This window comes from Bidens hawaiensis, unplaced genomic scaffold (genome assembly GCF_021521415.1).
Source record: "Bidens hawaiensis isolate Kalapana, Puna unplaced genomic scaffold, B.hawaiensis_p1.1 tig00024294_1, whole genome shotgun sequence".
Lineage (NCBI taxonomy): Eukaryota > Viridiplantae > Streptophyta > Magnoliopsida > Asterales > Asteraceae > Bidens > Bidens hawaiensis.
Window position 1 is genome coordinate 48,058 of NW_027493831.1, and position 14,571 is coordinate 62,628.

The window sequence follows — 14,571 nt, forward strand, 5'->3', positions numbered from 1 at the left end:
AATAAGAACTTGGCCAATTAACCATTAACCAGCTTCCTTTTTGCAAAGTAAACATACTTCATTTTGAAATTTCTTTAATATCGACATAGGTTGACATAATTAAGTTCATGGCCTGGTTATCTTTACCAGTAGCCTGAACATACATCATACAACAACAAAAATTATTTATTTCTAGTGTGACAGATTCTGAAACCTATAATTTATTATTGATAGGATGGCATCTATAAGAAACCCCAACTATCTTGACCTGACTGGAGACATTGGGAGCCATCAATAACAAATTCCTCACAAACTTGTTTCCTTTACGGTCACAGCAAAATACATTTGACAACCAGACCAAGTATGAATCAGTTGGCTGGGTTGATCCAAAATCCGGCCACCAGTTCAACTGATTTTAGACCACCCCTAAACCTCACCTTACTTGAATTCTATATGGGCAATTCACCTTTTAGTACAATACAATCTTACTTAATGCATCATGTTACGTGTAGTATCTGCATGCTTGTATTACCTTAATGGAATCGCACATCTGAAGGAAACTCATAGGCGAACCGATTGCAGATTGCAGCTGCGCCCTCTGTTCCAAGGCTACCTGTTTTTCACATTCGTCAACAGGTTACTTAAGGCAAAAAAAAATCACTTCAATATCATAAGATGGTCAATATAAGTAGAAAGCTACCTCAGATTGATGCTGATGCATGATAGGGATAGTAAATGGCAATATTATCTTTCATCATCTTCCACACATGTCGGTGAAGATAAAAATTATAGTCTCCTTTTGATGCCTAAAAGGAGAAGCTAAAGAAGGTACAGGAACCAAATCGGAGAATAAATGCGATGATCCATCAACTAAAGCCACGTTGTTGAAATTTTATAAAACAAAAACATAATGCAATAAAAACTAAAGCTCTAGATCCTCCCCCGAGTGCTTTTGTCCTTAGCCTAGAAGGTTGAAAGTTCATAAAATACAAACAATACTCGTTGCAACTCGAAACACACATAAGTTTAAGAAAGATCAACAAGCATGTGACGCAATTCAACTAGTCTGCATTGATTCCAAATGATACTTTTCCAGGTCAGCATCAAGATCATCTGCAGATATCTTCTCTCCACGTCCTCCTCTTCCACTTCCACTTCCACTTCCACGTCCACGCCCTCCCCTAACAAATCCCCGCCCACCTCCAACGCCGCCACGTGGCCTTCCAAATCCACCAACCCTACCTTGTCCACTGTTTCATACATCCAAATACAGCGTTAATAATACGTTAGTATCCAACCAGAACTAAAACATAACGATTAAACACTAAATGTGAAGGCATACCCTCTAGGATAACCATTCATGTTTCCAACAGCGTTATTTGCCAATGGAGGACCACTAACAGGAGCCACTAGGTTAATTCCCACAATCTCTACTTTCATTGGCTTCCCATCAAGCTGGACATTGTTGTACCTCTTGACAGCTGCTAGCGCATCTTGTCGTCTTGCAAAAACGATCTCAGCCGTTCCCTTCACCAGATAAGAAAATTGATTTAAAGCTTAGGAATTTAGCAAGATCTTTTACAACACAAATACCAAAACGTTTTAATAACTACCTTTGATCTCCCACTTCTATCGTAGTTTATAGAATACTTCTTCAAATCACCAACTTCTGAAAAAAGCTCCTGCACAGATTCAAAGATTCAATCAAGTTCATCCATATAAGAATAACAAAAATCTCCATAACTTTAAAGACATAAAAACTTTCCATATTGTAGGTTCTGGCTTCAAAGTAGGGAAGAGATTTTGTTTTAAAAAACAGTGGTACCATACCGATACCGAACTTGTACTGATACATACGGTACGGTATTTAGTACTACTAAATTTTTGTTATTTTGGTATTTGGAACCAATTGTCAAAGTGAAGTTTCTCTTGTGTATAAGACACTGGTACCCAGTATTAGGTACCGATATCGGTACCTTTCATTCTTGATATGGTATAGAAACTGATACGGTTTATAGAACATTTTGTATGTTTTGGTCTTGGTACTATGGTTTCTGTTCACAAATAAATTTGATACAACTTTTGGTACAGTCTTCTGTACCCAATTTTGTTCAAATTGTGTATCGGTATACTCGGTACTTCTAAGGCCTAGGGTGCAATCTCATCCCTATCTCAAATTACACAAATTTAAACTTACTTTCTCTTAGATCCACCCACCAATCAACAAACAACAATCGAACTAACCGAATCAGTTTATCTAAGTAAACAGAGTATAAATTACCTTAATATCCTCATTGGAGACTCCATAATCAAGGTTCGATACATAAAGCCTCGTCCCGGTTTCAATCCCAGATGCCCGCCCGCCCGGTCCACCGATATTCTGATCCGCAACAGCAAACAAATCATGGTTCCAAGGAGCAGCATCCGGTGCCTAAATCAGAGGCAGAAAACCTTTATAAATAATCACCACCAACAACAACAGCTACAAGCCAGCAATTGGAACTAAACAAGCATCAAATCAAATCAATCCGATCTAAACTATTGAACCTTAGGCCCGCCGTAAGGAGTAGATCTGTAAGCACCACGGTTATTGAAGCGGCGTGAAGGTGCTGGTCCAGCTCCAGATGCTCGGCCACGGCCACGGCCGCGACCGCCGCCGCCGTCGGACTTCTTGTTGTTCTTGATTAGGTCGTCAAGCGACATGTCTAAAGCAGCACCCGCCATAACTTGGAGGAAATTAGGGTTTGAAATCGATAGGGGGAAAGTTTCAGTATTTGGGTTGAATGATGGGTATGGTTGAGACGGGTATTTGTCCTATTTATTTAGAAACAAGTACACGAGGCCGTTTAATTCTACGTCATAAAGCTCCAACTCTTTTTTAACTTTGTGTTACTATGTAATATGAAAGTTCGTGTTATTTAGTTGAGACTCAAGTTTGATTTTTATTTGTGTATAGTAATGAATTATTTGAGCTAGGTTGTCAATTTGAATCATGAGCTCACCTGGGTTTTCGTCCCACCGAGTGTTACGTCAAAAAGTTTTGTTTTTGTGGCGGCACAATGGCTGTTAAGTGGCAGCCGACGGTATAGTATCATGAGGAAATACCAAGCCAAACTCTAAAATCAGTATGGGACCGGTTAAAAAATTATATACTAGTCAAAGTAAAGTAACGATGCTCTCCAATTTAAATATTGCAGTGGCATAAATACATAAACAAACCTTCGTTCAAAAGAAAAAGGTTGATATCTGTAGACCACAAACCTTTTAAATATAGTTTTATTATACATGTTGGACCAGATAACTAATAAACAGTCCTTACTACTTTTCATGATTATGGATCGCAGGGCTTCATGCTGGTAATTTTAATGTTATTGACATCTATTTTAGTATATCGAATTAACATGTAGATTGAGAAAATAACGTTAGAGATTAAATGAGTTTGGGTGACGCATGAGCGGGCTCGATTAATTCTAATGTTATCTGAGTTTATTATCGGATTTTATACATGGGTTTAAATATTTATTTATTTGGGCTTAAGTGATATATAAAGTGGGCATAAATAATATTTGGACTTATGTGGAATTTATCAAATAAATTGATGGGTGTTTCTCGGTCACATAATTCTTGATCAAAGACACAAAGAAAAGGAAACGGTTACAACATAAATCATCCATACATTCACAATTCTTGTCATAATGGACTGAGCAGACTCCACGGCCTTTCAGGCTTTTGTTTCAATCAAACATGATAAAGGTTGGTCACAAAACATATTCTTAAAAAGGAATAGTGTTAAGCGGAATATTGGTGAACAGGTTGATTTTTTGTGGAAAAACCGACCACAACTAAGACGATTGTTTTAAACATATTGGTTATCCGGAGTGGTGCAACCAAAGGCGGCTTATGGCGACAGAGAAACAAGTCTTGTTTCGGGTCTAAATGAAAAACAATACCAACAAATTCATCAACTTTTTTGGAAACAATGGGCAACGTACCAAGGAAGAGGCAGCTCCTGTAGCTAATGTCGTAGGTAACAAAAAAGAGGAGGGAAATTTGATCATAAATAGCATTAAATCAAATGTCTAATTCACCTTAAACTAGTTAGGATAAGCATGGTGTCGAACCACAATGATTAAGTGATCAGTGTTTCATGTAGCTGATTTTAATTATTATGAAGTTTTGTTGTAAATTTATAAAGTAACATTTTATGTGCTTAACACACTAGCAATTATATATATATTATAAACCAACATTTACCCTACTCACAGAAACATTATTCATCATTCCTTTAAATTTGAGCCACAAAATTTTTTCTTTCTTCTTATTTTAAAATGGTATCCTTAAATTTGAGCCACACAATTCTAAGTTTTGTTTTAATATTTGTTTTATCTCTATAAATATCTTTTATATATTTTGTTTTGCACTTAAAATTTTAAAATATAATGTTTTCTTAAATATCCTTTTTTTTTCATCAAGGAAACTTAAATTTTTATAAAGACAAATTTTAATAACTTTATTTTTTATTAATGTTCTCATCGTGACACTTGGGTTTATGTTTATCAACGTTTCCGCTGCAACGTGCGGGAAAGTTTACTAGTTATTGATTAACAGTTTTTGAGTCTATCATTTAAAAGTCCAAGAATTTAGCCACCACGAATTTCTTAGTACCGGCATCTTCGATTTTGTATTTGCGGTCCAATGAATCTCATAATTCTTTGGCAGTCTTGGCCTTACAATACACGTTATAAAGTGCATCAACCATGCCATTCAAGACATAGTTCCGGCACAAGAAATTCGAATGATTCCAAGCATGAACTTTAATATTTCAAGGGCTTCAGTCCCATTCCTATGGACGACTTCTGAACTAACTCTCTACTTAGGCCTTTTGTTAGTGTATCCGCAATATTATCCTTTGACTTCGCGTAGTCAACAATGATAATTCCAGTAGATATTAGTTGTCGTACTGTATTATGTATACGTCTAATATGTCTATTCTTACCATAATACATTGTGCTATGAGCTCTGCCAATTGTCGATTGGCTATCACAATGTATACAGATGGCCGATGCCGGCTTAGGCCATCTTGGTATATCCTCAACAAATTGACGTAACCATTCTGCCTATTCGCCCGCTTTATCTAGGGCGATGAATTCTGATTCCATCGTGGATCTAGCTATAACCGTTTGTTTAGACGATTTCCACGTTATAGCAGCATCTCCAAGTGTGAATACATACCCACTTGTTGCTCTGGAATCATTCGTGTCAGATATCCAATTTGCATCACAATGTCCTTCGACAACTGCAGGATATCTGTTATAATGTAACCCGTATTCTCTAGTGTATCTTAGGTACCGAAGCAACCGAATCACACAGTTCCAATGACTTGAACTTAGGTTGCTTTTGTATCTACTTAGCTTGCTCACAGCATATGCTAAGTCGGGTCTAGTGCAACTCATCAGATACATCAAGTTGCCGATAATTCTTGAGTATTCCAACTGGTTGACGTGTTCACCTCTATTCTTAGCTAGATGTTGACTCGTGTCAATGGGAGTTCTAGCTACATTAGAGTCATTCGCATTAAACTTCTCAAGAATTTTGCTCACGTAATGGGATTGACTTAAAACAAGTCCATTTTGGGTTCGTGTGATTTTAACTCCCACAATAACATCCGCAAAACCCATGTCCTTCATGTCAAATCTTGCTTTTAACATGTTCTTAGTGGACGTTATGATTTTGTCATCACTTCCAGCAATGAGCATATCATCTACGTATAAACACAAAATGACATATCCATCGGATGTGTCCTTCACGTATACGCATTTGACACATTCAATGATTTTGAACCCAGCATCAAGCATGACATGATCAAACTTTTGGTGCCATTGTTTAGGAGCTTGTTTCAATCCATACAAGGATTTCACAAGTTTACACACTTTCTTTTCTTGCCCAACGGCTATGAAGCCTTCGAGTTGTTCCATGTAAATCTCTTCCTCTAGATTTCCATTCAAGAAAGCCGTTTTTACATCCATTTGGTGAACTTTCAAGTTTCTAATGGCGGCAATGGCAAGCACCAACCTTATAGATGTTATTCGCGTAACCGACGAATATGTATCAAAGTAATTTAAACCTTCTCGTTGTTTATATCTTTTGATCACCAACCTTGCCTTATACTTATCGATGGTGCCATCAGGTTTCATCTTCTTCTTGAAGATCCATCGATATCCTAGTGGTTTACATCCTTGAGGAAGATCCACTAGTTCCCACGTATGATTTTGTAAGATAGAATCTATCTCACATTTGATGGCCTCCCTCCACTGAGGTCCTTCAGCGGAGTTCACCGCTTGTTGATACGTTTGAGGTTCCTCTTCTACAATGTAGGTAAGGAAATTAGGGCCGAAGGATTTTTCAGTCCTTTGCCGTTTACTTTTCCTGATTTTAACCTCCTCTGTTTCAGATTGTTCCCGAGGTTCATCTCCAGTACTCTCGTTTTGAATACTTTCCTCAACCGGTCTAGAATAGCTCGGTTTTCCTTTATCCAAACATGGGAACTTATATTCAAACCATGATGCATCCTTTGATTCTATTATGGTGCCATTGTTTATTCCAGGATTCTTGGAATCATGCACAAGAAATCGATATGCACCGCCGGGAAGGGTATATCCTATAAATACACAATCCACGGTTTTGGGTCCTATTAGCAGACGTTTTGGTGGAGTCACCACTACCTTGACTAGGCACCCCCACACTCGCAAGTATTTATATGGTGGTTTAATTCTCGTCCATAACTCATATGGAGTTAAATCTTTCTTCTTATTCGGTATCATGTTTAAGACATAATTAGCCGATAAGATTGCTTCCCCCCACATGTCCGGGCTTACCCCAGAACTTATCATCATGGCATTCATCATTTCTTTCAATGTTTAGTTCTTACGTTCCGCTATGCTATTTGATTGAGGGGAGTAAGGAGGCGTGACTTCATGTATGATTCCTTCTTTTTCACACAAGTCAATAAAAGGTGAAACATATTCACCTCCTCGGTCACTCCTTACTCTTTTAATTTTTCGATTTAGTTGATTCTCAACTTCGGCTTTAAATAAGATAAACTTATTAATAGCCTCATCCTTACTCTTAAGTAAGTAAACATAGCAATATCTTGTAACATCATCAATGAACGTGATGAAGTACTTGTTCCCACCACGAGTAGGAATTGCTTTTAGATTACACACATCGGTGTGAATCATCTCGAGGGGTTCGGTAAATCGTTCAATCTTTTTGAATGACGATCTCGTTTGTTTTGCTTCGACGCCAGTTTCACATTTATTATTTGAGTCGATATCGAATGTTGGTATGCATTTAAGTTTAATCAAACGTCGAATGGAATTAAAATTAACATGACCTAGTCTACCATGCCAAACATTAGAAGACTCAAGCATATAAGCAGAACTAGTAGCATTCTCATTCATATTGTTAAACACGGTTACATTCAACTTGAACATACCATTAAGGGCATATCCCTTATCAACATACACACCATTTTTTGTCAACACGACCTTATCAGACTCAATCACCATTTTGAACCCAAACTTGTTCAACTGCCACCCCGACACAGGATTCTTACGAATTTCGGGAACATACAACACATTTGAAAAAGTAAGTTCCTTACCCGAAGTCATCTTCAAAACCACATTCCCCTCACCTTTGACTTCGGCCATACCGGAGTTTCCCATAAACACCTTATAACATCCTACTTTCGGTTATATTAATAAAATAAATTTCGTCTATTTTATAGTGGGTCGTTATCGGTTTAGATAAATAGAATACGACTTAGGCTAGTGTCGGGTAAAATGGATATGGGTTAAGCCCATGATCCATAAATATATAAACCATAATCACCATTTAATTCCTCATTTACATATATCCCTTACACCACCCAAAACACACACTTAAGATCTCTCTCTAGCCGAAACCAAGAAGGAAACCGAGCACCGACCCGAGGTAATGTTGTATGAGCTTAAACCCGTTAGATATGGTCACGAAATGACGAGCCGACACCTTTAAACCGTTTAAGTCACGAGATCCGGGTGGAATCAGGTATTAACCGAACCTAAGATGAGTTTAGGGATCACCCTAGCTCAGATCTGGATCGAACGGGACGAAAAACGGTGGAAAAACGAGTGAGATCTAGTTTTTTCCGGTGAAAACTCGGTTTTCCGGCGATGACGGGGCCGAAAAAACGTGTACGAGGTTGTCAGGGAATGTTCTGACAAATCTGACCTAACCCTAATTCGTGATGGAAAACTAACGAATTATCAAGTGATTCGTTAGCGGCGGTCTGACGAACTAGAGGTAATTCGCTAGTTGATTCGTTAAGGGAAGAAGATAACGAATTACCCTTAATTCGTTATAGTCATTCGTTAAAAGGGATAACGAATTAGAATGTCCAATTCGCTACATGAACTGATTCGCCAAAGGACCAGTTCGTTAAAGGGTTCAATTCGCTACAATGACCAGTTCGTTAAGACAAACCAATTCATTAAGAACCAAGTGACGAACTAGAAGTTTGATAAATGACAGAATAGTCCCTGGAATTATAAAAGAATGAATTAATTACAAATAAGCCCTTGATATTTTAAGTTAGCAAATTAATTATGATTTAAAATTTGAATGGAAAATGTGTTAAGACAGTTAATGGAAATAAATTTTTTCCAAGCTGACCTGGCAGCTCGACCCCAGCCAGGGGCTCTGCCCTTTGGACCCTGCTAGGGGCTGCTGCCCTAGACCCCGCTGCCAGGGGCGCTGCCCCCGGACCCCGTTTGTTGTGGGTTATATAAAGATAGAAATACGTTATACGTAGTAATAGTTAATTAATACATGTAATTATTGCACAGTTAGCCGTGCACAGCTCAAGAAAGGAATAACTATAAACGGCGAACGTAACCGCATTCAGGTGAGTTCTAGCCCCATTCCTTGTTATGTTTTCGGGGTTGTATGCATACTCGATATGATTAGTTAATACCCTTATCCTAAGAGATAAGTGTATGCCATATATGTATTATGTGAAAGATTTGAATGATTGCTTGTCTGTGCGTGAACGATCTTCGGATATTGCACGTATTGGCAAGTTATGATTATGGATATAATGTTGTGTATAATGTATGAATGATATGTGCGTATGTTATGAACGAATGTAAGAGATAGCCAGGTATAGAAGAAAGGGGCTGAGCCCTAATAATACGCAAGTCAGAAAGGGACTGAGCCCTAATAATACTCAAGGCAAAAAGGGACTGAGCCCTAATAATACTCAAGGCAGAAAAAGGGACCGAGCCCTAATAATACCCGAGGCAGTAGGGCGTAATGCTCTTTCAAACGTATAAGTATGTAAAGTATTGATAGATGTAAAGTATGTATAGAAAGAATAAAAGGGAGAATGAAAGAAAGAATGTATATATTTATATATGTACGAAAGAAAGATGTACATGTTAAGAATATATAATATGTATCTTCGGATGCGTATGTATAAGTTGGTGAAAGTATTGTATATTACCTGATTAACTAGAACTCACTCAGCGTAGCTGACTTTTAGTATGCACGCAGGTGAGTAGAATGAGACAGCTGGCTTGAGCGAGGGCACATGGCGGAAGAATAAGAGTCTGCGTCTGAAGACTTAAGACGTTTATGTTTAATGTTATGATATTTTGAAAGACAAGAATGTTTATTTTAAGACAAGTCATGGATTTATATGTAATGTTTTATGAGCGTTTAATGTTCCGCGAATGTTTTAATTAACTCTGATTTGTTGAACTGTGTTTATGAGTAAATCCAACACCAAAGTAGGGCTACCAGTAACGAGGCCTTACACACCTTTTCTCCATTAGTCACCTCTTTGAAAGTGCTAAAGAGAATTTTGTCAAAGCACACATGACGGGTAGCCCCCGTATCGACCCACCAATTTTTGTTATTTTGTCCAACCAAGTTAACTTCGGTGACCATAATCGAGAGGTCCGTGACCACCGCAACAAGGTTCTCAACCTCACGAACCATGTTAACTTGTTGAGCATTTTCTTTCTTTGGAAGCTTGCATTCATTGGCCCTATGGCTTTGCTTTCCACAATTGTAACAAGTTCCTTGGAACTTCTTTTTCTTCCCAACTCCCCCCTTAGAATTAAGGTTGAAGCCTTTCCCATGATTTTTCTTTCCACCATTTTTACCTTTGAAGATTGGCCATGTTCAACAACATTGGCCTTTGTTGTTCCGGGACCTTCAATTCTTTTAAGAGCAATTTTATTATCTTCTTCAATACGAAGACGAACAACAAGATCTTCAATGGTCATCTCCTTTCGCTTATGCTTGAGATAGTTCTTGAAATCGACCTAACTTGGTGGTAGCTTTTCAATAATACAAGCAACTTGGAATGTCTCACTAAGTGACATCCCTTCCGCATGAATATCATGAAGAATAACTTGCAAATCTTGAACTTGACTCATAACAGTTTTTGAGTCTATCATTTTAAAGTCCAAGAATTTAGCCACCACGAATTTCTTAGTACCGGCATCTTCGGTTTTGTATTTGCGGTCCAATGAATCTCATAATTCTTTGGCAGTCTTGGCCTTACAATACACGTTATAAAGTGCATCAACCATGCCATTCAAGACATAGTTCCGGCACAAGAAATCCGAATGATTCCAAGCGTGAACCGCGCTCACCGACAGCGCATCCGTTGCCCCTTCATCAACATGAGGAACGGTTTCAGTCAAGAACCTCGCGAGGTTCAAAGTGGTCAAATAAAATAACATATTTTGTTGCCACTGTTTGAAATTCACACCGGTGAACTTCTCCGGTTTCTCAGCATGAGACGTGACTGCACTCGGCAGCGGAGCAACCAAACCGGTTGTTACAGCATCAGCGGTAGTCACGATGGCAGAAACAGTAGCGCTCATGGGTTGGGATTCCATTCTGAAACGAAATACAAGAATAATAATAAGTACTCTGTTTAAGTTTGTTGGAAAACTTGTATTATAAATTCAAGAAAATGAAACTAAAATAAACGAAACAATCAACACAGTAACCGGGCTTGTGTTTAACACAATTCCCTTAAACAGATTCTCGGTCTGTTCCCAAGGTACTCCGGTTCGAAACAGAATCGGTGCTCTGCCGGACTCGGACACTTGCCTGAAACGAAGTCGAAAATAATACTGTTGCAGTAGGAAGAAGATGAAGTGTGTTTGTTTGGTGTGTCTACAAATGAAGACTGGTCATGTTTATATAGCCATACAATTACACTAAGCAATCAATATTTGTTAATGACCATTAAATAATAACAATATCAAATAATTGCCATTAGTGCAGATTATAAAACTGCAAATCATAATCATTCTCTTAATGATTATTAATTATATTGACTAGACCAGTTTTGAATTTCAAAAACAAATTCAAAAAATCGTCTCACGCCGCACGAGTTCGATGAATTTCTAGTCCAGAAACCCAAATTTGCACACCCCCCCACCTGCGCGCGCGTAGAATTGTGGTAAAACATGTCACAAAGAATTCAAATGGGTGTAAGGGCTCCACCTTATAAACCATTCATTATTTTGTTCCCAGTCCGATGTGGGACAAACATGTTACCACTTCCTTCATTCACACACTTAAATTTCCAACAGAAGTTGCTCGAACAACTAGCATTAGGGTTGTAAGCGAACTGAACGTCCGACGGATGTCAGTCCGTCCATTCGGCGAGAAGTTTGTTTATGTTCGTCCGTTTAATAAACGAACCGCACATGAACAAAAAAGGAAACATGTTGTTTAATAATCTTAACGAACTAACACAGACAAAAGCCACATTCGTTCAATAGTGTCTGTGAATGTCCGGTAACGTCCGTCTGCCCGTTAATGTGTAGTATTTTGTAATTAATATGTTTTTATTTTTTTTTCTACCTAATTACCCTAGTATATAAACCAGGTGTAAAATAAAACAAACCATCATATGTTAAGTGTAGTCTTTGGATAGCATGTGGTGTAATTCTGAATTTGTTGGTGAACTTATGTGGATTTATGGTTATTCTTTTTTATATAATATGTAATCGTTGATGTTGGTTTGTTCATTATAGCTGTTTATGTATGGTTGTCAATTAATGTTCATTAATGTCGTTAATGTTCATGTCCATTAGTGTCCGTTTACAATACTAACAAACGGACACTGACAAATTCAATTCCTTAATGAACGGACACACTCGAATTTTCGTTTGGTAGGGTGTTCTTGTCCGACAAAAGCTTAACGGACGTACACGGACAAGGTCTCGTACGGTTCGGTTAGGTCCGCTTACAACCCTAAGTATCATGGTCCTTAGTCAACGAAAGTACACGATGGATATTCATGAAGACGCATGTATGTTGGGTTTGGCGGCCTAGTCTGCAATCGAGAGAACAAAATATAAAACTAGACAAACGGGAGAGAGAAGCTCATGTTGTTGCGAACCAATATAGGTGACTCGTTTGAAGACTTCTCAATTTGCGAGCCACAAGACCTAATACCGCTTATTCTGTCAATGTCCTTAGCCAATTCGTCAATGACCCGCGTGAAAGTCTTCTTGAAGCTACCCATTGTGTCCTTCGATACCTAAAAGCCACACCAGGATAAGACATCCTTCTTACCGAAAGTGGAGCAACAAATTTCACGGCCTATTGTGACTTCACGTGGGTTAGTTGTCCCATTGGGTATCTACTACTTCTAGTTGGGAGCTCCTGTATCCTGGAAATTAAATAAACAATTAGCTGGTTCACTCTTCGGCTTCAGCCGAGTATCGTGTTATTACATTCGCTGTCAGTGAAATTTTGTGGAGAAGATGATTGTTGCAAGAACTTGAAATGTCATGCATAGGGCCTGCACAACCTTTTTTGTGACAACCAGGTTGTTACACACATTGCTACCAACCCAGTTATTTTACGAGCAGGTGAAACACGTTGAAATGGATTGTTGTTTCGTCAAAGAAATAAATCTAAGCACATACAACCCATGGATAAACACAAAGGAACAAGTTGAAGATGTTTATAGCAGATTACTAGGGACAAAAAGTCAGTTCTAAACAAGACATGCTTCACCATATCTACATGTTAACCTTATATAAACATATTTATGCAAATAATACCACCACATTCATGTAAATTCCACCAGCTAACATCACGCAAAATGATCATTTCAATATTTGCCAACAAATCAATTTGGTATACTAGTCCGTATTACCATAATAAACCACTTTCAAGTTTTGAGCAATTATACACAAATAAAGTGGTAACAATCTACACATCCTTCTCTGCAAATTAACATTTATGTCCATATTTTATTATTTACACTAATAACCATATCAACTTACACACTTATTTAGAGAAAGGCATGCTTGGTTTAAAACCCACCAAAACCCCAAAATTACTCTGACAATTTCAACATACCAAAGTTAAATATGGGTCAGAAATCATGATTTCCATCTGGCTTGTTTCTTAGCAAAACTATACAGCAATAGACACAAAAGAATTTCCAAAAAAAAAATTAAGAATACAAATATCACTTAACCTCTACTAATTTTAATATTGAATAATGCTATAATGTATGCCTTGAATAACAAAATCAAAATCCATAAACAGAAATAACACAACTAAAGATAATATATCTTATATGATTCATGAGTCACAACTTGAAACGATTAACACAGATCCATTACCATTCACTACAAACCCTAAAAACATAAAAACTTAAAAGAGACACTAAACACAGCTAATTCGAAACAAATCATCATGAGATATGATGACCTAACCCTGCCTCACATCACAACAGCAAACCAACCAATCTAAGAGCTTGTAAACTTGGTGACAGCCTTAGTACCCTCCGACACAGCATGCTTAGCCAACTCCCCAGGAAGCACCAACCTGACAGCCGTCTGAATCTCCCGAGAGGTGATGGTGGGCTTCTTGTTGTACCTAGCCAGCCTTGAACTCTCTTGAGCAAGCTTCTCAAAGATATCGTTAATGAAACTGTTCATAATCCCCATGGCTTTGCTGGAGATACCGATATCTGGATGCACCTGCTTCAACACCTTGAAGATGTAGATCTTGTAGGTTTCAACCGACTTCTTGTGCCTCTTCTTCTTCTTATCCGCTGCAGCTGATGCGTCCTTGGGTAGCTTCTTCCCGGCCTTTGGCTTCTTCTCCGCCGGAGCTTTCTCGGCAGCCGATGTTTTCTTCTCCTCTGCCGGCTTCTTCTCGGCGGGCTTCTTCTCTGCCTTGGGAGCCATTGAATTTGAGATTAGGGTTTGGGAATTGGGGATGAATTGAATTGATTTGAAATGATGAGTTGGGGTTATTTGGGAGTTGTTAATATATAGGAGATGGAGATGGGTTGTTATTGGTTGGGTTGTGATTACACGGATCGGTGACGTGGCGGTGGTTTTAAGCGTAGGATGAGGGTTTTAAAGAAGGAAAGGTAATCGATGGTTGTGATTTGAAGTTTAGTTGTTTTTGGATTGGGAGATTAGGCGGGGGTTTTCTGTCTGTGTTAATTTGGTTGAATTTGAATTCACCGCCCTTTGTATTTTTCTTATTTGGTTA

At 38.2% G+C, this 14,571-nt stretch overlaps 2 protein-coding genes across 2 annotated transcripts; both read right to left on the reverse strand.

Annotated features, from left to right (window-relative positions):
* Positions 1–845: 845 nt before the first annotated feature.
* Positions 846–2,769, reverse strand: LOC143569041 (THO complex subunit 4A-like). Its single transcript, XM_077055046.1, has 5 exons — positions 2,527–2,769; positions 2,261–2,410; positions 1,593–1,661; positions 1,322–1,506; positions 846–1,229 (listed from the first exon to the last, which is right to left on the reverse strand). The coding sequence occupies exons 1-5, from the start codon at positions 2,701–2,703 to the stop codon at positions 1,037–1,039; spliced, it is 774 nt and encodes a 257-aa protein (XP_076911161.1). The 5' UTR covers positions 2,704–2,769; the 3' UTR covers positions 846–1,036.
* Positions 2,770–13,799: 11,030 nt separating this feature from the next.
* Positions 13,800–14,298, reverse strand: LOC143569052 (putative histone H2B.1). The gene has a single exon (XM_077055056.1). The coding sequence runs from the start codon at positions 14,256–14,258 to the stop codon at positions 13,815–13,817; it is 444 nt and encodes a 147-aa protein (XP_076911171.1). The 5' UTR covers positions 14,259–14,298; the 3' UTR covers positions 13,800–13,814.
* Between the last annotated feature and the right edge of the window lie 273 nt (positions 14,299–14,571).